At 51.6% G+C, this 21,910-nt stretch overlaps 1 protein-coding gene across 2 annotated transcripts; it reads right to left on the minus strand.

Annotated features, from left to right (window-relative positions):
* Window positions 1-4: 4 nt before the first annotated feature.
* Window positions 5-21,215, minus strand: citb (citron rho-interacting serine/threonine kinase b). 2 transcript variants are annotated; one of them, XM_084690147.1, is made up of 38 exons: window positions 21,072-21,215; window positions 20,771-20,890; window positions 17,680-17,850; window positions 17,524-17,577; window positions 17,297-17,350; window positions 16,662-16,802; window positions 16,429-16,554; window positions 15,992-16,087; window positions 15,603-15,719; window positions 15,205-15,314; window positions 14,912-15,086; window positions 14,055-14,252; window positions 13,703-13,756; window positions 11,838-12,035; window positions 10,564-10,757; window positions 10,275-10,410; window positions 10,073-10,177; window positions 9,740-9,880; window positions 9,423-9,545; window positions 9,000-9,234; window positions 8,140-8,310; window positions 7,795-7,818; window positions 6,808-6,975; window positions 6,500-6,680; window positions 6,166-6,254; window positions 5,965-6,069; window positions 5,677-5,846; window positions 4,443-4,523; window positions 4,122-4,257; window positions 3,730-3,869; window positions 3,541-3,633; window positions 3,311-3,419; window positions 2,952-3,080; window positions 2,591-2,671; window positions 2,403-2,481; window positions 2,058-2,231; window positions 1,454-1,748; window positions 5-1,241 (listed from the first exon to the last, which is right to left on the minus strand). In XM_084690147.1, exons 1-38 carry the CDS (start codon window positions 21,213-21,215, stop codon window positions 1,218-1,220), a joined length of 4,941 nt encoding a protein of 1,646 aa, XP_084546273.1. In that variant the 3' UTR covers window positions 5-1,217. The 2 variants fall into 2 exon arrangements, with proteins under 2 accessions (XP_084546273.1, XP_084546274.1); XM_084690148.1 differs by lacking the exon at window positions 7,795-7,818.
* Between the last annotated feature and the right edge of the window lie 695 nt (window positions 21,216-21,910).

The following is a 21,910-nucleotide window of genomic DNA, read 5'->3' on the forward strand; positions in this document are numbered from 1 at the left end:
CATAGAAGCTTAATCATGTTTAATGTTTGTCTACATTTTTTTTTAAATCAAGATAATGTTCTGAGTTCTCGTCTCACATCGATGTATACTCATTGAACGCAAATTCAAGTGAATACATGACAGATAAACACAATCAGTTTGCAAAAAAAAAAAAAAAAAGCGACAAGTGGCTTCACAACGTTACTCATGCTCTTGCTCTTTGATGTGTTTTTTCCCCGAATAGAGATTTTCTCACCGATTATAAAGGAAGCGATAATAGATAGTGACATACCCTGACAAGTACTGGACTTTATAGTTTCACTGCACAGAAGTAAGAACAGGACCGTGCGCAACAGCAGACCAGAGCAAGCTAGCAACGGGTTTAGGCCGACCGGCCCTCCCATCAAAGGCAAAGCTTTGTCCTCTTAGGTATACTGAAACACCAAAGAAACACTTGTAAAACATTGGCATCGTTATTATTGTCTTACAAAGTATGTTCAGACATGTACTGTTATTAAGCAATCTTAATGCAGTTAGATATTAAAGTCCATTTAGTCGAGCGGACCGTAGAAAGTTGATCCAAAAAGAAGACCGGTCATGTCTAAATAATGAGTTTGGAATCCTGTTCACATCAAATCTGAAGTGCAAAGTGACATGGGCCATGTGCACTGGAACCACTTTCAGTTCCTGTTTGTGCATGGGTGAATTAATGTTGGCATGATTCTCCAGCCATAGAAAAGCTATAATATCTGAACTAGTGAAATGTTGATTGTAGAATCTCTCCCTGTAACATCATTAGACTCCCTGCAACATCATTTATAAACACTTTCTTAAAAAAAATAGACTTGGCTTTCCCTGCCGACTTTTCCCTTTAACTATAAAAACTGGAACAACAATATATTTACAACTTTGATTATACTATAAAGATTTTACCCATGATCCATAGATCCATATAGTTAGTCCCTGCTATTAATGCTCTGTTAGACCATACCTTCCTTGGGATTTTCCCATAAACACACATTGGAAAAGCGAAGATTGTCATAGGAAACTTCCCCAAGTGCAACTGTACTGTCTGTCCTGTGTGATGGATGAGTTGAGATTGCACTATGTACAGGCGGTGACGCAGACTTGCTTTTGATTGGCCGGTCAGCCTAGGTGGCAAAGCCAGGAGCATCATGGGATACCCCCCAGTGAGGCTCCCTCCCTCTCCTCAGCCTCTAAAGGGCCGTGGCAGGTTTTCACACTGATGACTGGTCCCAAACCTGCACAGACACGGGCATAAACACTCAAGAGGGTCAACGCCATCTCCCGCCCAAAACACAACCTATAGCAGGCCGCGTCAATACGGTTGGCGTGACGACGCGGTCGGTTGACAATTCCAACACAATAAACACTTTTTGTGGTTTGACGATGCAGTCCCCCCTCCCTTCCCCGCCCCCCTTCGTTAGATAACCGTCTCGGTCTCCAGGGGTACCTTGCTGACAGTGGTGAGCTGCGTACGGACGGACCCCGCGTGGAGGCGGGTACGAGACGGGTCCTCAAACCTCCCTGGGGACCTCTCCCTGCGGCTGTCCAGCACCCTGCCGGGGGACTTCTCCCTATCCAGGGGGCGAGCGGGCGACTTGTCCCTCCGGAACTCGGTGCGTCCCTCCCGGTAGCGGTGTGGGGTGCTGGGCTCGCGGTGGAGGCCCTCGTGGCCGCCGGGCCCCGAAGCCAGACGCTTGGAGATGTGCTCGGTGTAAGTGGGCGGCCCGCGCTTACTGGGACTGCTGCGGACCAGAAGGCACAGGGAGAGAACGGTCACCGCGGTTACGCTTCAGCTCCAGATGTCGCCAGGGCTGAAACAGCTATTTACACTTTGAGTAGAAGACCCTACAATTGTTTGTTTCATGCATTTTCTTCAAATGAACACTAGGGGGCAGTGTTGATCCACAAAACCCGCCGCACGTTCCATTTTTGACTTCCCTCTGTTTATTTCTGTGTTCAGAACTGATTTCATTACAGCCCCACTGCATGATGACAGAACTCCCTGTAAACAAACAAACCGACGAGGACGAGACACAACAGAGAGCTCTAACCCTCGACTGGAGCCAGTCCTCTGCAGCTCCCCAGACTCGCGGACCAGGCTGCCCTTGCAGCAGATCACCCTCAGCTTGTTCTGGTAGGACGAGGCCAGGTAGATGGCCCCTGAGGAGATGGCTGGTCCCAGGTACCGGGGGCTGGGGATGTCGAGGTGGGCCAGCACTGGAGGCCTGTCGACACACCACACACACACACACCACACCACACACACACACACACACACACACACCACACACACACCACACATTCCTGTGAGCTCTACCGGAACGAACAGCTCACCAAGGCTGTACCAAGCAGTATTATGTTCCATCGCTGTTTGCTTGTTTTTTTTTTGTTTTTACCCAAGCGATGCGTGCCCCTGAACCTCCATGACGTCCAAGGAGTTGAAGTACGTCACAAACAGGAAGGGCTCCCTATAGGCTGGATCACAGACGCATGGGGAAAGGTTACGTAAACAAAAAGGATATTATTGGCCAATTGTGGACCGCCAGGACACCGCCAGGACACAAAGAAACCCCAGAGTACCCACCGAAGGCCAGGGGCAGACGGCTCCATCTGATGTCGTCCGTACGGCTCCTCCGTCCGTATGAGTCCACGAACACGCCGAACTCTGTCAAAGCAAACAGCTCTCATTTACCTCTACTGCTGGACGGAGGTGACATTTCTAGAAGCATGTATAGGCAATAGCATGTGTGTGATCCTTCCACACCAACTGCAACCAGTGCCGAATGAAAATCAACCACATCAAACATCGAAAAGGAAATAAATAGATGGTTTGTTTGTACCCACAAACTGTGCCGACATGCCTCTGCTCCTAAAGTAAACACAGTTAGGTCTGTGCTTGGGTGTGTGTATGTGTGTGGGCCTGCATGTGTGTGTGTGTGTGTCACCGTGGAAACAGAGCAGGTACTCCTCCTTCTGCTGGGTGCTGGTGACCTGGACCATGGAGATGGGGAAGCTGTGGGAGGATGCAGCGAACACGGCCGAGGCTAGCGACACATCGTTCTTATCCAGGAACTCTACGGGGGCGACATGGTACAGCAGACGGTTACTGTACCATACATACACAATGTCACAGTTTTTTATGAGAGCCTTGTGTTTGGACTGCGCTAACATCAATACCCCTCAACAACTTGAAGAGGTGGCGTTGAATCCATGGCTGAAGATACACAGATACCGCAGAGAGACAAATATGGAATAATGATTGCGTTGTGGTCAAAAAAAGAACGTGTGGTTGCGTGACACAGACCTTCCAGCGTGTACTGTTTCATCTCAATCTCAAAGAACTTGTTGGTGCCGATGATGATGCTGTAGCTGGTCAGGTGGATGCAGCTGCAAGGCTCCAGTGTCTCAATCTCCTGAGGGGGGGGGGGGGTGACAGGAGGAGTCGAGGATGAGAGAGGGATGAGGAAAGGAACCATCAGGACACCGTGCAATCTGTCCTGTTTGGCGGACGTCAAGATTCGAGTGTTGCCCCACCTTGCGGATGCAGAACTTGTTGAGATTGTCGTTGTAGCGTAGAATAGTTATCTTGTTGGGCATGGCGGCGCAGATACAGGGGCCATTGTCTATCTGTGAACAGACACACACACACCCAAACACAGTCAGAGTCACAGCTAAAAGATTCTACATCCTAAGGAATGACCATGGTGCCAGTGGTGTCCTTACCCTGCCCGCAGCAAACAGGTGGCAGCCTTTCACCGTCTCAAAGATGTAGGGGGCCAGCTCAGACTGGGCCGGCAGGTGGGACTGGGCCAGAGACTGCTTCACCCTCTTGATCTCCACCAGACACAACGCCCTCTCGTCCCCTGCAGAGCAAAACAGCCCGGGACACAGGCAGTGTGGTGTCAGTGTGACTGAAGACGGAACGCTCGAGTCGGTCATTTGCTGACATTAAATGTAGTTCTGGTTAGGACCATGTGTGTGACATCAAATCTATGAGACAAAAAAAATAATGGTTGTATGTGTCATCTCCAGTCATCTCCTCAATCACATCACAGGCTGGACATCTCTGAAAGTTCTCCGTTTAGTTTCTACTGTGCTCTGGACCGACGGCTCACCAACGATCATGAGCAGCTTCTCGTGCTCCTTGACGATGTGGATCTGAAACACGGAGCCCAGCCCGGGGATGTGGGTCAGGGAGTTCTTGATGACGTTCAGCGCGTACAGACCCTCCTCAGACCCCACCAGCACGATCTGCAGGGAGGACGACACACAGCTGGGAAACGGGGAGACGACCAGAACCACTCCCACAAGGCAACAGTACACTACAACCCACGGCAAAATCTAGAGATAAGAGACGTAGATGGATCTTTCATCTCAGCGGACAGAGATGGTCGTTGCCGCCGCCTCGACTAGATCACCGCGTGTGGTGTCCGCACCTGATCAGTGAGAGGAAGGGTGCAGTTGATGTCCAGCCTGTCGTCGCCCTCCAGCTTCAACAGAGAGTTCCCCAGCAGCTTCTGGTGGGGGAGGGGAGACAGACGGGGGGTCAGGGAAAGGAAAACTAACAGTCGGGGAGGCAGCCGGTCGTTGTGAAAGGAGGGAGGGAGGGAGGGAGGGAGGGAGGGAGGGAGGGAGGGAGGGAGGGAGGGAGGGAGGGAGGGAGGGAGGGAGGGAGGGAGGGAGGGAGGGAGGGAGGGAGGGAGGGAGGGAGGGAGGGAGGGAGGGAGGGAGGGAGGGAGGGAGGGAGGGAGGGAGGGAGGGAGGGAGGGAGGGAGGGAGGGAGGGAGGGAGGGAGGGAGGGAGGGGGAGGAGAGAGAGAAGGGAGGAGAGAAGAGAGAGAGATAGAACTAACACTGTGCAAGTGACTCAGTACTGTATGGGACAGGGAAGAAACACGAGAGAAGAAGAAGTGAAAACAATCCCGTCCTGTCCAGGAGGGTGACAAGTTTAGTTTCCTCCTCGAGGTTGCTTCGATGTGCACTGCAAATCTGAGAAATGTATGTACTCAGAGCATACATTTGACATGTTGTTGCAGTGCCAGGCACCTCAACACAAACAGTCAGAGGGATAGGATGGGGAGAGGCGTGAAGGAGATGACCCACAGCAGGGAGGATGACCACATAACCTGGACACATGTCACATGCATGCAGTGTGTGTGCGCACGTGTAGGTGCAATGAGCATGACTGTGTGTGTGAGTGTAAGTGTGTGTGTGTGTGTCTGTGTGTGTGAGTGAGTGACTGCGTGTGAGTGTGTGTTTGTGTGTCTTAAACCGACAGGACAGCGGACGGAAGGCAGTCTAGTGAGGCTCTTTACCTGGACCAGTGAAGACAGAACCATCTGTCTTTTGGACACAGCAGCCTATGTGCAGTGAAACCCAATAGAATGGGCAGAGTAGAGCAAATCAACAAAACATGCCCACATACCGGACATACATAGTGACATGATGACAAAGCAACAAACAGTTGAGAGAGAGAGACAGAAAGAGAGACAGAGACAGAGAGAAGAAGGGCACAATTAACGACAGGTATAAGTGATATCGAACGTCATTCACAAAGCAGAACCGCGGCAGCGAAACCATCCCACGGTATCCGACCCACTCGGCCCCGCGAAACCAGAGCGAACAAGGACAAGGTAGAAGCTTCCATCCCGTAGGCCTCTGTGGTACTCACTGCGTCCGCCTCCGCCTTCTCCCTGGCCGCCCGCCCCCCCGCCACCACCGACTCCATCACGGCCACCCAGCGCTGCTTGTCTGGGAAGCTGGGAGCCATCAGGTACAGGGTCTGGCCCGACCAGCAGGGGGTGTGCGATTGAGATTCCAGCTTCAGCACGTATGGAACATCTGCACGCACAAAGACACGCACGGACGTTCTTTAGCACAGAACGCTGTTGGGGGGGCCTTGCCTGCTGTCGGTGGGGCACGGTGGGGTTCCAAGCGCGGTAGTGGATGTTAGGTGTACCTGATTTGGCAGTGTTGGGCAGCTCACACGCGCCCACAGCCCCGTGGACCATCACCTCGCCTTCCGACAGGCACAGCTCAAACTCCTCCAGCGGCTTGGCAGAGTCTGACACAAACACACCCAGCACATCAGACCCAACTGCAGGCATGTACTTGCTTCGAGTCAGAGATGAATCCGAACAGGGTGGACCGTGTGAGGCACCTTCTCTGGGCTCCATCTCGTAGATGGATACTTTGGTCCCGTCTAGAACCACATATTTCCTCTCCCAACCCTGGCCTCTCCTGCCGTTCCTGTGGGACACACAGGCCTGTCACTGTCAGTAAGGTTATGAGAAGAAAAGAAAGAAGAAAAAAAAAAAGCAATTTATAAACAGTTGTCAGATACAGTAGGACAGACTGGAGAGACACTTGTCAGGAGAGACAACAAGATTGAAAGCAAGTTGTCAAGCCTCGGGGAAACACCGTTTCTGGAGCTCTGTTGTATTTTTTCCTCCAGTGTGTTTTCGGGGTGAGTGTTTACTGGTGAGTGCACCGACCTGGGCTGCTTCATCCAGCCCTCCAGACGCACGTGTCCGCTGGCCTCCTTCAGCTGCAGCCCGGGGGAGCTGCCCTTGTCCCGGCTCGAGCCCTCCCCCAGGTGAAGAGCGCAGTCGCTGGGCAGACCACAGGTAGCGGGGAGGCAGGGGGAGCACTTTGGGTGGCACAGAGCGTGACATTCTGAAGGAGAGAAACCAAACGGAGCAAGGCAAGGGGAGGAGTCAGACACGTGGCAAGGGCAACCTCCCTATTGGACCCGAGCCCGTTCACTTCCTGGGTCAGGTTTTGGCGATTGGTCGAGACGTACCGATGCAGGTGGCGGCCTGGCGGCCAAAGTGCACGGTGTCCAGGCACACGGTGCACTTGGCGGCTCTCATGTTCAGCCCCACGGTGAAGCGGTGAGGGGCGTTGTGGTGCGCCCTGTCTCTCTCCCTCTCCCTGTCTCTCTGGCTGTCCTTCATGCGACGGCCGTACTCTGAACACAGCCAGGGAACAGGGGGAGGGGGACGGGGGGGTGCTTATGCAGCGAGTCAAGGCCCACCTTGCCGCTGCTGTTATGCAATGAGGCTTAGGGTGGAGGAAGCATCGCAAACGTAACATGTTAAAGATCGAAAGGAAATCAGCGAGACAAAGGGAAATAATAAAAGGGAGGAAGACCATTATCTACTGTGGGGTTGGTGACTGGAACTCAAGACATGACACATGCATCCAGAGGTGAGTCCTACAGAAAGAGTAGAGTCATTGTGAATTGGAAGGTGTTTTGCACAGTGGAGTCCTGTATTTGGAATGCGAGTCAAGGTCGGGTTGCAGGGGTCTACGGGGGAGGCCAGGTTAGCGTTGTTGTTTGGTGTAAAAGATTGACGTTTTGGCAAACAGAAGTGAATGCGGCAGCATCAGATTTCCAAAGCTGTGCACTGAAAGTGAGGAATATTTTGCTGAACGGACAACAACTGTATTTATGGATGGTAATTTCAGGTCCTGAGAGAATGCACAGACTATTAATTTAATGGCTTTGATTTTATGATGAGTTGATCAAGTTATGAATCACGGGATATTCTTTCAAGCTTGGCTTTTATTTCTGAAATGACTATCAGCTAAAGTCGGACTGAACATTAACATTATTTTCCTTAAGTGTGATTATGATTACCTGATGCAAAATCAATACCAGTCATTCTCCTGAGAAATGTCTGTCTGTTTCACTGTAGTGCAAAGCTTTTGAAATCTGGCCAGTGGGTGAGAAAGAGGCAAAGTAAGAGGGGATGGCAAACGGGGGACTCTGTGAGATAGGACTTACTTTCAAAAGTGACCCTCCTTCTCTCTGCAGAGTGTGAGAAAGGGATAGTACAAGTTCTAAGGTGTGAAGATAAGAGGTACTAAAGGGTATCTGCCAACAGGCTCTGATAGCCTTCTAGCCTACCAGAATCCATCTGCTCACTATTGGAAAAATCACACAAAAACGTACATTTTCTCCAACTAAGCCGCTGAAAAGCGCCCTTTATTAAGTAGCATGAGAGTATTTTCACACCGGCGTGTGTATGTGAGCGTCCCAGTGTGCGCGGGCGCAGGTGCGTCTGCTGCTGCCAGGACCCCTCCCTCCCCCTCCCTCCCCCTCCCTCCCTCACCCCCCGTCCAGACTCACCCTCAGGGGTGGCGGTCTCCTTCCTGCGGCCGGAGCTGGAGGAGGAGGAGGCGAGCTGGCTGGGTCCCTGCTTGTGCTCTGGAGACTTCACCAGGGCTGACATCATCATCTGCTGCCGAGCCGAGGCAGGTGTGGGCGGGGCGCCGTGCTCCAGACCTTTATACTGCACGGCTGGATCCCAGCGTGCATGAGAGACACAGACACCAGAGTAAGCTGGGGGGGGTGGAGATGCAGCAGTGTGTTTTGCAGAAGCTCCTCTCCTCTGGTGGGACTACCTGGGCCGATGCTGAGGGGGTAATGGAGTGTGTGTGTGTCGCTGTTTTGAGGGAGTCATCCCGACTCCCTCCCCCTCCTCAGCAGAGCAAGAGGACCTCACCACCACCCCCACGAGAGAGAGAGAGAGAGAGAGAGAGAGAGAGAGAGAGAGAGAGAGAGAGAGAGAGAGAGAGAGAGAGAGAGAGAGAGAGAGAGAGAGAGAGAGAGAGAGAGAGAGAGAGAGAGAGAGAGAGAGAGAGAGAGAGAGATTGTGTGTGTGTGTGTGTGTGTGTGTGTGTGGTGGGGGGGCTGGCAGACACCTGCAGGATGGCGCTCTAGAGAGGGTCTTTGAGAGAGTCAAGATCAACAGAGATAATGGACGGAGGAGCCGCCTTTGGTGCGACGCTTAAATCTGAAAGCATTTCATGGTGAAGATGAGTGGGCCGTATCTCTCCATCATTTACAGCTGAGTGGGTGAGCGAATGACCGGACGGCAAAGTTCTTAGTCAGAGCTCGAAATATTCAGAGAATCATCATTTGAACCCCGTCTGTACCCGGGGTTTTGGTTTTTCTTCCTACAAACGGCGAGGCATGCGAGCGCTCACCCTCCTCTCGCAGCGAGCGAAGCTCTAGGCGCATCTGCTGCAGGGCATCCTCCAGCTCAGAGGAGCGAGAGCGCTCCTTCTCCAGGGCCACTTTCATGTCGCTGTACTGCAGGGGCACCGGGGGGGCCATGGGGACCGGGGAGCCCTGGGACCCCTGGGAGCTCTGGGACCCCTGGGAGGCGCTTTGGGCCGCCATGGCGACCAGCAGGTCCTCTCTACGCCTCCCAAACAGACCCTGGGAAAAGGCAGTCTCAACATACAACACACCCCTCAGAAGCTCTTGTTCCAACGTTCACCAACAGACCCTCGGAAAACATTTCTGGCGTTGGCGAACACACCCCGAGAACACCCTGGTCCAACGGTCAAACTGTTCCTGTGTGACCCAGGACCAGCGTCAGAAGACGGAGATGTTGCCAGGCTTACCTTCTTCTTCTTAGAGCCTCCCTGGTCCACCCTGGACTGGAGGAAGTCTATGAGCTTGGTCTGCTGGGTGATGGTGCCCTCCATCTTCACCTTCTCGTGGGAATACACAGCCTGCAGGTGGAGCTAAGTGAACATCACTAAGGCCGTGAATATCTCCTCTCACTTCTCAGACCAAAAGTGCATGTACGGCGTTTTATTTTTATTTGAGTGCATCGTCACCTAACAAGATAGCAGGCGAAAGCAGTGGGTGTATTTATCTGGCCCGGCGTGTGTGTGTTTGTGTGTGTGTGTGTCTGTGTGTGTGTGTGTAGCTTTACCTGGACGTTCTCCAGCTGGTACTCAAGGTCTGTCCTCTCGGTCTTCAGCAGGTCTGTCTGGTCCAGCGCGTCCTGCAGCCCCTGGGTCAGCCTGAAGATGTGGGTCTTCTGGACGTCCATCTGCTGCTGCAGTTTGCTTTGCTGAGGGCACATACGGGCGTACAGAGTGTGGGTGCAGACACACACGGACACAAGCTTGCCTCACAGACAGGACCCACATTAGCTGTTTACATCGTGTGCAGTTAAAGAAATAGCTGACGGTTATGTGGAAAATATACAAACTATCCACAAGGAAAGGACTCGACAGACGACACGGAAATGTAGTCATCCTACGTCATCCAGCAGCCTCTGCTTCAGATCTCTCTCGCCCTCCAGCTTCTGCTGCAGGCTGCGGGCGTTCATCTCCAGCAGGGCGTGCTTCTTCTCCAGGTCAATGAGCTAGGGGACGGACAGAGAGGAGGGTGGTCACGACCGCTCGGAGCCACTCGTGTCCCAGACAAACACACACACACACACAGAGAGAGAGAGAGCTCACTGTGTCCGAGAGGCTCTCCGCTTTGAGCTTCTGGTCCTTGAGCGCCTGCTGCAGGACCAGGATCTCAGCCTTGTGCTCCTTCACCGCCTGCTCCACATCCTGGCGGGCCTCGGAGCTGCGCTGGTCCGCACGCAGCCTGCAGGGGGGGGGGGGACGCGGAGCGCTCTGTGAACGTACTGTGCGTGACACAAGCCGTCTGTGGCTCTGTGGAGAATGTGTGCGTGTTCTCGCTCGCTGACAGAAAAGTCCCCCACGTGTGGGACCCGCGTTTGAGTGTGTGCGTTCCTACCTGTTCTGCTTCTCGTTGTCCAGCAGCCTCTGCACGTCCCTGGTCCTCCTCTCCGCCTGGTTCTTCTCGTCCTCCAGGGCACCCCTCCACGCCTCCCACTGCCTCTCCTTCTCCAGCAGCTCGTCGTTCAGAGTCTCCAGCTCCACCACCTGCTCCTCCAGCATGGTGCACGTGGTCTTCAGGGTCTCTATGTTCTACCGGACAAGTCAGAGGGGTCGTGCGGTGAGTGTTTTCGGACGGGGGGCTGGAGTGTGCGGTGACACTTCCTTCCTACCTCCCTCCCCGCTACCACCCCAAGTATTGAGATCTCCTTCTCTTAGCACTGGGGTCCTCCAAAGAGCCTCTATATGAGATGACGGTTTCATAATGTTGGTAGAGCACCACTTTTTCAATTTGAAGGGCCGTTACAAAATGGGATTCTCCTCTGTAGAGCACCGAATAGTATCATCTGATGAAGGCGGTAATGATGATGATAATAATAATAAAATACACAGTCATCGAGACCACATTCTGCAGGATATGATCTGGAGATGAATCCGTGGCACTACAGGAGAGTCCGCCTTGAAGGTGTTCCACGCTACTCCCGGAGGCGAGATATTTACAGCGTGGCGCAGGGCTCCTGTTGAGCTCGGCCTCATGTTTTCCCATCACAAGGCGTTTGTGTGTGGAGACGAGCACCGGCAGACAGATATAGCCGCGGCCGCAGCAACCAGAGCCCCTCTGATGTCCACCCAGCCAGCACTGACACCTAACCACCACCCGGCAACTCTGGGGATGACACATCCCCTCCCACTCACGGCCGGATCCTTCGTCTATGACTTCCATCCCGCGTTACGCAACCGCCAGGACGGAGAGATGGAGAGAGAGAGCGCTGCTGAACGCCCACGCACGCCCCCCCCCCTCTCCCCACCCCCCTCCCACAGGGCCAGGCAGAGTACAGCAACAGAGACAATCGCTTCTCTCCTCGCCGAGAGAGAGAGATGGATACATTGTGTGATTACCGGATTGAGCCGTTGCCTAGCCGGCTGGTTTTGCTGCCCTCTTCGATGTGATTGCGCTGGCTGGTGACACCCAGCTCAGCAGAAACTCTTGTTTGTTCGTTAAGGACGTGCAATTAGAGCGAGGCGATGAGAAGGAGAGAGAGAGAGAGAGAGAGAGAGAGAGAGAGAGAGAGAGAGAGAGACAGAGAGAGACAGAGAGAGAGAGAGAGAAGACAGAGAGAAGGGATATCCCCAAAAGGGCTGAGAGGTCTTAAAGACAAGGCCAGGTGGTACCTGCTTCTGGTTGTTGAGGTGCATCTCGCGGTCCGCCACCTCCCTGCGGAGGCGGTCCACGTCCTGGCCCAGCTGCAGCCTGTCCTCCGTGTCGTCCGTGGCCTCGTCCAGCTGCTTGGACAGGTAGAAGTTCTGCCGGTTCAGCTCCGAGTTCTCCTGGGTCAGCTGGGTGAGCTGCTCCTCTAAGTCTGTGATCACCTACAACCCACACAGAGCCTCCATGAACCACCCCAAAGCCCTGGATGGACAGACGATGGCGTTCTTTCTCCCCCAAGATGTGCTCCTTTATCATGCCAAGTATGATACGAGTGTAACATGCACAACATCAATGTGGTGATAATGAGTTATTGCGTGGCTGGGAACCTTTGATTGACAGGGGCAGGAATCCCTCCATCAGAGTTCTTTCTCGGCGCACGCACACAACATGTTTCCTCAGGAGACTGCTATCACGCAGCATTATATTAACGTCGCCTTTTATAATCCCTGATAGATATCTGCTGCAGGCACCGTCCCCACTGTCAGACAGCGTTCATGTCTCTCCCACAGCGAAGCACGGAGAAACCCAACCGGTTCATCAGCGGCACCGTGGCTAAACACTGGAGGGAAGACCGCATACTGTATGCAAATGAGGGTTAGAGACCCCGATGGATCTTCCAGTCGCGGGCCTGCTTTCCCCTCTCGCGGAGCCTGTGTGCCATGCAGCAGCACAGAGCTGGGGAGGAAGAGAGCATTGGCTTTTTTTGTGGGTAAACGAGTCTCTCTAACCAGCCTGTCCTTCCACTCCCCCTGGGAGTGCAGAGCAGACAGTAGCAGCTAAACACTCCAGAGAGAGAGAGGGAAGTCACCAGTGGGATCCATCTGGCCATCATCGACGTCCCCATCCTCCATGTACAGACACTCCAGCCCGAAGGAAAAGCTGTGTCTCATCCACAGAGCTAATGCACCAAAATGGCAGCCCCAGAGGGCACAAACATAACTAGTTTTACTGGTTATGATTTAAATTCATTCTTTCCGAACATCATGTCAAAAACCATGGCGACGAGTGGTAGAGGCCCTCCAGACCTCCATCTCCTCATACCTGGTTTCATAACCCATCAAAGCCTCTTTTATAACATTATTTATTGATGAATCCTGAAGTCAGCCTGACCTCATGTTCCATTTGCGAGGGCTACGAATAGAGTCTGGCTGGCAAACTAGTGTGTTTTTAGGACGTTGTCAAAAAAACTCTGGTGCCACACACAAATAAACCTGCCGGAGGGGGCATCTTTACAACCCGTGTTTGTTTCTGAACGTCACCATGATTCTTCTGAACCCTGACCAGGATGGTCTATGGTGAGAAGGCTGATTATCAACAGCTTGAGAGTGGGTGGATCTCAAAAAGTAGGCCAAAAGGATAAAGTGAGTCCATTATGTATTAACAATGAGTCCACAATGAGTCCCGGTGGAGATTCAAACCATATGACTCTGAAGTATTATTTTGTATTTTTTTTATTCTTCACAACATAGAAACCTCTTTTCTATTGGGTTAGTCGTCACATTCTTTCTTACAAAGAGATATGAGATGGTATGGGTATCAATTTTTCATCGCCTCAACCTGAATACTCGACTTTATTCCACACTCATAAATGGAAACAGTATTAGTAAGAGCCTGGGCTTTTCCTAAGCTGGCGGTGGCAATGATTGACTTCAACTGGAATATTTAAGTTGGGGGGGTCTACCATATGCAAGAAAATGCCCTATTTATTATTTTAATGTGATTGAGATGGAGGATGAGAGAAAAGGAGATGGAGAGAAAAGGAGATGAAGAGAAAAGGAGATGGAGAGAAAAGGAGATGGAGGAGAAAAGTAGAGGAAGAGCAGCATACCGCACAGCTGTCTCTCAGGGCGTCAAACTTGCGCTGGATGTCGTCCCGATGAGCCTATCAGATGGACAGACAGACACAGAGTAGCAGGTTTAACAGCATGGTTACATTTACATTTCCTGTTTGTACGAGTCACTTTTATCTTCCTGTATTTAATAAACGGGATGGCTGAGGCACACCCGTCTATCGAAGCACAATCTGTCCAAGTGGAGATGATCGTTATTGTGTTTAGATATTTAGTGCGGTTAACTCATTCGTGCGGTTAACTGAACGACACTGAAGTCCAAAAAGAGTGTGCTGCAACTCCGGGGGTTTTGGTGAACTCTGGTTCCCCCCGGCTCCCCCCGGCACTCACCCTGAGGACGGTGATCTCCTCCTCGGCCTCGGCCGTGGTGTCCTCCAGCTCCGTCTTGGCCTGCTGCAGCTGGCTCTCCAGGGCGTGACGCGCCGCCTGCAGCCCGCTGATCTGGGACTCGCGCTCCTGCAGTGACAGGGTCACCTCCGTCACCTGACGCTTGATCACCAGCTTCTGCTCCTCGTGCTCCAGGCCCGTCTGACGAAGGGGGGGGGGGGTTGAGCGGGGAGGGGGGGTGGGGGTCAGAAGGCGTCGTATAAGAGTTGAGTCATACGGAGGTAAGCCAGAGAGTTGCTGATCAGGCACAAATAGAACATTGTGAGGGTTGCAACCTCTCCCCTTCTTCCTCCTGACCTTTAACCCTCACCCCCCATCCCCTCTCCAGCCTGGTCCCTGACCCCCCCACCCCTCTCCAGCCTGGTCCCTGACCCCCTCAACTCTCTCAGCCTGGTCCCTGACCCCCTCACCTCTCTCAGCCTGGTCCCTGACCCCCTCACCTCTCTCAGCCTGGTCCCTGACCCCCTCACCTCTCTCAGCCTGGTCCCTGACCCCCTCACCTCTCTCAGCCTGGTCCCTGACCCCCTCACCTCTCTCAGCCTGGTCCCTGACCCCCTCACCTCTCTCAGCCTGGTCCCTGACCCCCTCACCTCTCTCAGCCTGGTCCCTGACCCCCTCACCTCTCTCAGCATGGTCCCTGACCCCCTCACCTCTCTCAGCCTGGTCCCTGACCCCCTCACCTCTCTCAGCCTGGTCCCTGACCCCCTCACCTCTCTCAGCCTGGTCCCTGACCCCCTCACCTCTCTCAGCCTGGTCCCTGACCCCCTCACCTCTCTCAGCCTGGTCCCTGACCCCCTCACCTCTCTCAGCCTGCTCTCCAGCTCCGTCACACGGCTCTTGTTGCTCTGCTCCTGCTGGCTCATCTTCTCCAGATGCTCCTCCAGCTTGGCGTTCTGGGCCTCCAGCTTTCCCGCCTGCGACTCCAGGTAGAACTTCTGCTGCCTCAGCTCCGAGATCATCTCCTCCTGGGCCTTCCTGCCAAGCACACACACACACACACACGCACTCACAGACAGATCTTCTTCCAAGAACCTGCAGGCAACACGCGGTCCATGTGCTTTGCTGCTGTGCTGTTGCACCGCCCTGCACTCACATGTTCTTTTGGGTGTAGATGCTGCTGTTGGCTGCCAGTTTGTTGGCCTCGGACAGCTCTGCAATTCTCTGCTCCAGGCTGTTCATCTTGGAGTCCATGGCATTGATAGTCTAAGACAGGGGACATGTAGTGAATAACAAGTGTGGCTCATAGCACGACAACTCTGGGAACCCAATAACCCAGCTTCAGAATTTCTCGTTAAGTGTCGGTACTTCAATGAAAAATGTTATCCATGTCCCACATCCAATTCACAGTATTGTTCCCATTATGGCAAACGGACCAGAATCTATTTCATAGTTTCCTAGCAACAGGTTATTTCTGATTAGAAAATCTGTGTCAGCGTGATAAATACGTAAATATGCCTGACCACGTCCCAGCGAGGCTTGCCAAAATCTTACCGCCTTCTGGTCACTGATGATGCTGCACTTCTCACGAACCTCCTCCTCATACTTGCTCTGACTGGACTCCAGCATCTCCTTGTCAGCCATGTCTGCCTTCATCTGGGTCTCCAAGACCTGCTCCACAAGACAGTCCAGTCAACAACAGCATGGTAACCAGGCCCGGAAGAAAAACCAAGGTCTTCAGTTCTCGGGATGATAATGTATTCAATTAGCAGACGCTTTCACCCAAAGCGATGTTCCCGTGATGAAAACGTTTTATAACACGCAAATGTGAACTGCAACAGATGAAAAAACTTGAATCCAAATGGTTTTCGATGTTTATTAAATACCACTGGAGCTGTGTAGGTTAATTCTCTGGAGCGGGTTCCAGGTGGGTGAAACTCTACCTTGATCTTATCCTCGTAGAGCTTCTCCTTCTGCTCCAGGTGAGACTCCACGCGCTGGGCTGTGGACTGGGTCTCACGCACGTTCTCCTCAAGCTCCTACTCAAACAAACAAACAAAACAAACAAACATACACAGATATCGGCTGACGTGTCGCTCCTTCACAGTGCTTGCTACATTTACATTTAGTCATTTAGCAGACGCTCTTATCCAGAGCGACTTACAGTACAGGGACATTCCCCCGAGGCAAGTAGGGTGAAGTGCCTTGCCCAAGGACACAACGTCATTTTGCTTGGCCGGGAATCGAACTGGCAACCTTCAGATTACTAGCCCGATTCCCTAACCGCTCAGCCACCTGACTCCCTGCTCCTTGCTGCCGTACTTCACAAGCCAGTCTGTCATGTTGACATGGTGACGTGAGCCCGTCCGCTTCGACCTACCATGATCTTCTCAGCCATCTGCTGGATCTGCTGGGCCTTGCTCTGGATGTCTTCCTTCAGTTTCATCTCTCGACGCTCCACAATCTCCAGACGCTTCACCTGGTTCTCCAGAGTCTTCCTGCCATCCTACACACACACAGACACACACACACACACAAAGGTGGGCGGTAAGCAAAGAAACTGTCTCCAAGGAAAAGGGACTTCTTTTTCCCCCCTTCTACCGACGTGAGTACCTCGGTCTCACGGAGGCGTCTGCGCAGGCTGTCGCTGGAGTCCTCCTTGTTCTGCAGCCTCTCCAGCTCACGCTCCATGCGCTCCTTGGCCACGCGGATGCTGTGCATGAGATCTGAGGCCTCGGAGCTGGCCTTTGAAGCCTGAGGAAGCGGAGGAAAAACAACCACTGGAGCCGAACACAGATGCATCTGATTTTAATTAGTTCCTCGTGATAAGATGTTGTTGAGGGCCGATATTGATAATTCCGTGTTTAAATAGCGTGGATATTGAGGAGAAACATCATCTCTCATTCGGCCTAGAGGATGAACGTTAAATGTTTTAATTTGTATGCTTCCGGCTCTACCATTGAGACGAATGGAGAAGGAATCACATACTCAATGGGGCAGAAATATTTGATTGCAAGTAATTATGCAGAAACTATGGTTTCAGCAGAGACAGTTAAATTACTCTTAAGGCTGCAGTTCAAATTGGCTTCACACAGCAGAATAGGGGATCCTCAGCTCAATTGCAGGAAGGGAGTGAGGGGGAAATGAGCTTGTTTACTTCTGTGGTGAGCACAGGCACACAGGCCTGTTTTTTCCAGCATATTCTAGATATGAATTATCCATGAAGCTGCACAGCAAGAGTATTCTACCTTGGCAAGCTTATCTTGGAGATCGTGAATTTTGGCTTGCTGTTCAGAATTGGTCTGAAAGAGAAACACAGCACAGGAAATACAGTTGAATCTGTAAAATTTAACAAGACTTTCCACAGAAAGATGACAGTTTAGGTGTCTCGTCCGAATCTCTTCATTAAAGTAGGTACAAGAGTTGTTGGCAGCGACTATACTCTTTTTTTTAAATCACAGTGAGCTCGTTGTACCCTTTCCAGCTTCGCTAGCACCTCCTCCGCCTCGGCTTTTCCTTGCTCCTTGGCCTGTGAAGAAAAAAAAAGACATAGAAACAAGAGAACATGAGTCATTTCCTCCCTGAAAAGAGGTAGTTCTCCCGAGTCGTCGTGCAGCAGCTACGTGAAGACCTTCTGCATCCTCTGGTTATACTCGGCAGCCTTCCTCTTCAGCTCCTCGCTGGCCTGCCGGGACTCCTTCAGCTCGGACTCGTAGAGGTCGCTCCGACGACGGGCGGCCGAGAGGTCCTCCTCCAGTTGCCTGATGGCCACGCGCATCTCCTCCATCTGAGCGTGGTACTCCTGCGCCGCCCGGGGCGGACGAGAGGAAGGAGGAGGGGAGAGAGGGAGACCAGTGAGGAGCAGAGATTGGACAGCTTAGTGGAAAGAGAGTCGAGAAGGCATAAAGGGAGGGAGATTGGACATTAAAGGAAAAGATGAATGCATAAACAGGATGACTACATTTAATGGGAGTGACCTGACAAAAGAGTTGTGGAACAGAAACAATGGGCTGTGTGGGGGAAAAAAGGGCATTAGCCAGAATGATTTCATGCCCTCGTCTGCTAATGAACAATTACCCACGGTTAGCAGCCTTCCTTCCCATTCATTTGCATGTCTCCGTCAAGTCATGGGCCAGTCATTCTGGTCCATCTGACAGGTTGATAGAGCTCCAGGGAAGCCAATGAAAAGTAGCACGTTGTCATGCCTGTGGAGAGTGGGTCCCGGCTCACAATGGAAGATGACAGGCGAGGCTGACACCACCAGCAGTAGCCTCACAAGTGCTGTGTCACTGCCGTTTTAATAAAAACAAGAGGGGCTCTTTTTTTAATTGAGTTTCAAAGACCCGCCAAGTATTCCTTCATCGTTGACTAGAGACCAACTCTCTCTTAAGACCTTTCTCCTGCCCAGTGACTGTTATGACAGGAAGACTCTTCATGACTCACATTTATTACACCGACTCAGGAAATGGGTTTTACATCCCATAATACTTTGTGCATCATAGAGTGGTGTTTTTTTACGAGGACACAAGGATTTCACTGTCTCCTTGACACCCTCTGACGAACGGTGGACCCTTCGAAACGCAGTATGCTCATGTAATTGAGAGACATGGAAAAGACTGTGGATACAGTATAAATAATTAAGTAGAAACATACTCTAATAGATACTAAACATTGGACTTTGGCAGTAGTTTGTAGACAAACCCACATCCAGCGGGAAATTTCATAAAATCTCCTTGTGGAATCAAAACCAGCGGACCTCCATTGATTTACACTTAAGTTCTGCCAAGGGCCTCCTACCCTCCTTCCCAGATCATCAGTCCCCCTGGTTTAGGACTGGATCACAGCAAATCTCCAGACAGCCTAAACCCCACTCAGCAGGACTAAACTAGGCCAGGACTGCACCCGCCTGCTGCATGGAGCCAGACCGGGGGGAAGCCAAGGGGCAGGGAGGGAGGAGATGAGATTAGAGAGAGGGGAGGCACATGGGTGAATGGAAGTGCGCTCACCCAAAAGTGCTGATTCAGAGCATTGGGGTGGGAATAAACAGTTATAGGCTACAGTATGAACTGTCACACACACACATACCCTAACCTGATCCCTCTAAACTTCAACTTCCTTTGCTCACCCCTGCTGGGAGCTTCAAACAAGGTGGGCGGAGCCCTGGGAGGAAGAGTGACAGCTGTAGTTAACAGAATCCTCCAAGAGAAGAAACTAATCCACGATCCTGGGAAAATACCACAAACTACCTCTCCCCACCTCCCCCCCTCCCCCCCCCCCCCTCTCTCTCTCTCTCTCTTTCACGAAAAAGATCAAGTCCATTATTCCCCTTCAGTTAATTTAAGTTAAGAATATTATTCTGATATCAGTGGAAAACTCCAACAAGCAACGAAAAGGGATTTTCTGTGACAAGTACAATCCGGAAATAGAAAGTATGGCTTAGCTGTATACACAGTTTAAAAAATACTTAATTTGCATATGATTGTGGTTTTGGAAATGGGCTTTCTCTCCCTCCTTAGTGCAAAGTATCTTTTTCCCCCCAAGTCCAGACATGAGACACTTCACATTTATAAAGCAAAACCTTTTGCCCAAGTGTATGAAATGACAAGCCAAAAGTTTTTTCTAAACACTTTGAGATGCCTGATGCAGCTGCACATCTCTAAAATGATCATCTCAAGCAACTCATACAGAAGGTTGTAGCAAGGTAGAGTCCTGTTCCCCACCTAGTTTCAACCATGGCTAGGTTTGAGTGAGCACCAGGACACTACACATGGTAGTGAAGGGGTTAACATCAATACTCTGGTTCCCATAATGATAAAACATCCAGAAAACATAGCGACTCATCACGACAGCCTGCCCACTAGCTCAGTTCTCTCCACTTGTAGGTATGGCTCGCATTGCCATGGCAACCCTCGCACTAGGTAACCAATGCCAGCAACTGCTGAGATTTGTATTTATTATTTATCTGTCCATTTTTTGGTCATTGAACCTAATGCCAATTTATTTTACTTGCATCTCTTCTTTTTCCCCCATCTTTGTGCTTTTTTCCCTTTACAATGAACCTCTGAATATTTTAAGTCTCTAAATTGGCAACATAAGTGGGACTAGATAGCTACACACACACACTATTTGGACAACGCTTCAATGCACTTAAATCTACCGCATCTGTTAGTCCCTCTAAAGTATAGATGTTATTTCAGAGAGAGGGTTGGATCTCGAAACTAAGGAGAAACCTTGAAGAACAACTATCTCCAGGACTGCAGGGAAAGACACCGGAGGAGAATAGGACTCAGCTTCCCCCTCTCCTCTCAGATTAGGGTTAGATTGCCACTTCTGGGTTAGCAATCCCAAGTTTAGCAAATTTAAATGAAGCTCATCAGTTGAGCTGGTGTTCAATTTGGTGGCATTACAGGTAAATCCGTTTTTTCCCCTCAGTAACAATCCTCATAAAGGACGTTATTTTTATGATACAAAAAGAATGGACATAGAAAATGAAAATGGTTTCGCGCAGTATTTTTATGCTTCAGCCTTCTGAATGTACTCACACAGAGAGCAGCGGTGCTCCAACACTTTGCCGCTCACTAATTAGCACTGCTGAGGCAAGTGCAGCACTCTCCTCACACCCCAAACCACTAAGCACAAGGATGGGTGAAGCCAAAACCTCCATCACCGCCCAGCAGTCAGCTTGGGCGTAGTTTTCTCCCGAGCCACAGGGGGTGCTCTACCTGCTCTTTGATCTCCTGCAGCTTGTTGCTCTGCTCCCTGATGTCGTGAAGAAGCTGCAGCGCCTTGTCATCTTCCTGGGACACCTCCGTGCGAGCCTGCTCCAGACTGCGCTTCAGACTCTGAAACAAACGCGCACGCACGCGAGTCACGCACTCTTCGACAGACATTTCCTCAGGCATACTGTCATAAAAAACACAAACACACAATGCCCCTTTGTAGACACCAAGCAGACACACATACAGACACACACAGGTTGTAGACACCAAGCACACACACACACGGGTGGTGTATGTCACTCACGCTGCACTCTGTGATGTATGTAGCCAGGTCCTGTTCCAGGATGCTCCTCTGAGTCTCCGAGGCTTTCAGCTCCACATCCTTCTGCTGCAACACCGACTCCAGATCAGACATCTTACTCTGGACCAGGGAGATCTCCTGCTCCATCTGCAGAAAACAACATGGAGGACGGCAAGAAAAATCGAAACTATTGTCGATGTTGGTCCCACGCTACTGAAACAGATCAAATGACTGGCTGTGGGGGCTTCCAAGGCTGAGCGCGATTATCGTCATGTCAAAATCTCAATCAGAGTGAGATGATAATTTAAGGTACAATAATAGAGCTTAGGGAAGGGAAATGGCCCCTCCATCAGCATCTGATTGCGTGTCGTGTCGTTCAAAGAGCCGGGGCCAGTAAGGTGATGGATGGATGCAATTAGATAAGGCATAAGAGGCCCCGGGGAGTGGCGAGAATCTCAAGAGATGCCAACAGAGAGTCCCAGAACCACAGTCGCCACACACACACACGCTGTCGTGCCACCACTAACACACGAGGCACGAGGACAAATGCAGTCGCGGCACTGGTTACCAGTCTGGGTTAGGACAGACAGGTGCAGTATGGGAAATGGCACTGGTTTCCAGTCTGGGTTAGGACAGACAGGTGCAGTATGGGAAATGGCACTGGTTCCCAGTCTGGGTTAGGACAGACAGGTGCAGTATGGGAAATGGCACTGGTTTCCAGTCTGGGTTAGGAGAGACAGGTGCAGTATGGGAAATGGCACTGGTTCCCAGTCTGGGTTAGGACAGACAGGTGCAGTATGGGAAATGGCACTGGTTACCAGTCTGGGTTAGGACAGACAGGT

The sequence above is a fragment of the Hypomesus nipponensis genome, chromosome 24, assembly GCF_054491055.1.
Source record: "Hypomesus nipponensis isolate SF chromosome 24, ASM5449105v1, whole genome shotgun sequence".
Lineage (NCBI taxonomy): Eukaryota > Metazoa > Chordata > Actinopteri > Osmeriformes > Osmeridae > Hypomesus > Hypomesus nipponensis.

Bases quoted from the DNA above. Each gene is read 5' to 3' on its own strand.
- citb (XM_084690147.1), bottom strand. From the start codon at position 21,215: ATGGAGCAGGAGATCTCCCTGGTCCAGAGTAAGATGTCTGATCTGGAG. The intron at 13,757-14,054 runs GTGAGTGCCGGG...TCCATCTGATAG, and splicing joins AGGAGATCACCGTCCTCAGG to GCTCATCGGGACGACATCCA. The intron at 9,546-9,739 runs GTAAAGCTACAC...ATGTTCACTTAG, and splicing joins ACCAGCTGGAGAACGTCCAG to CTCCACCTGCAGGCTGTGTA.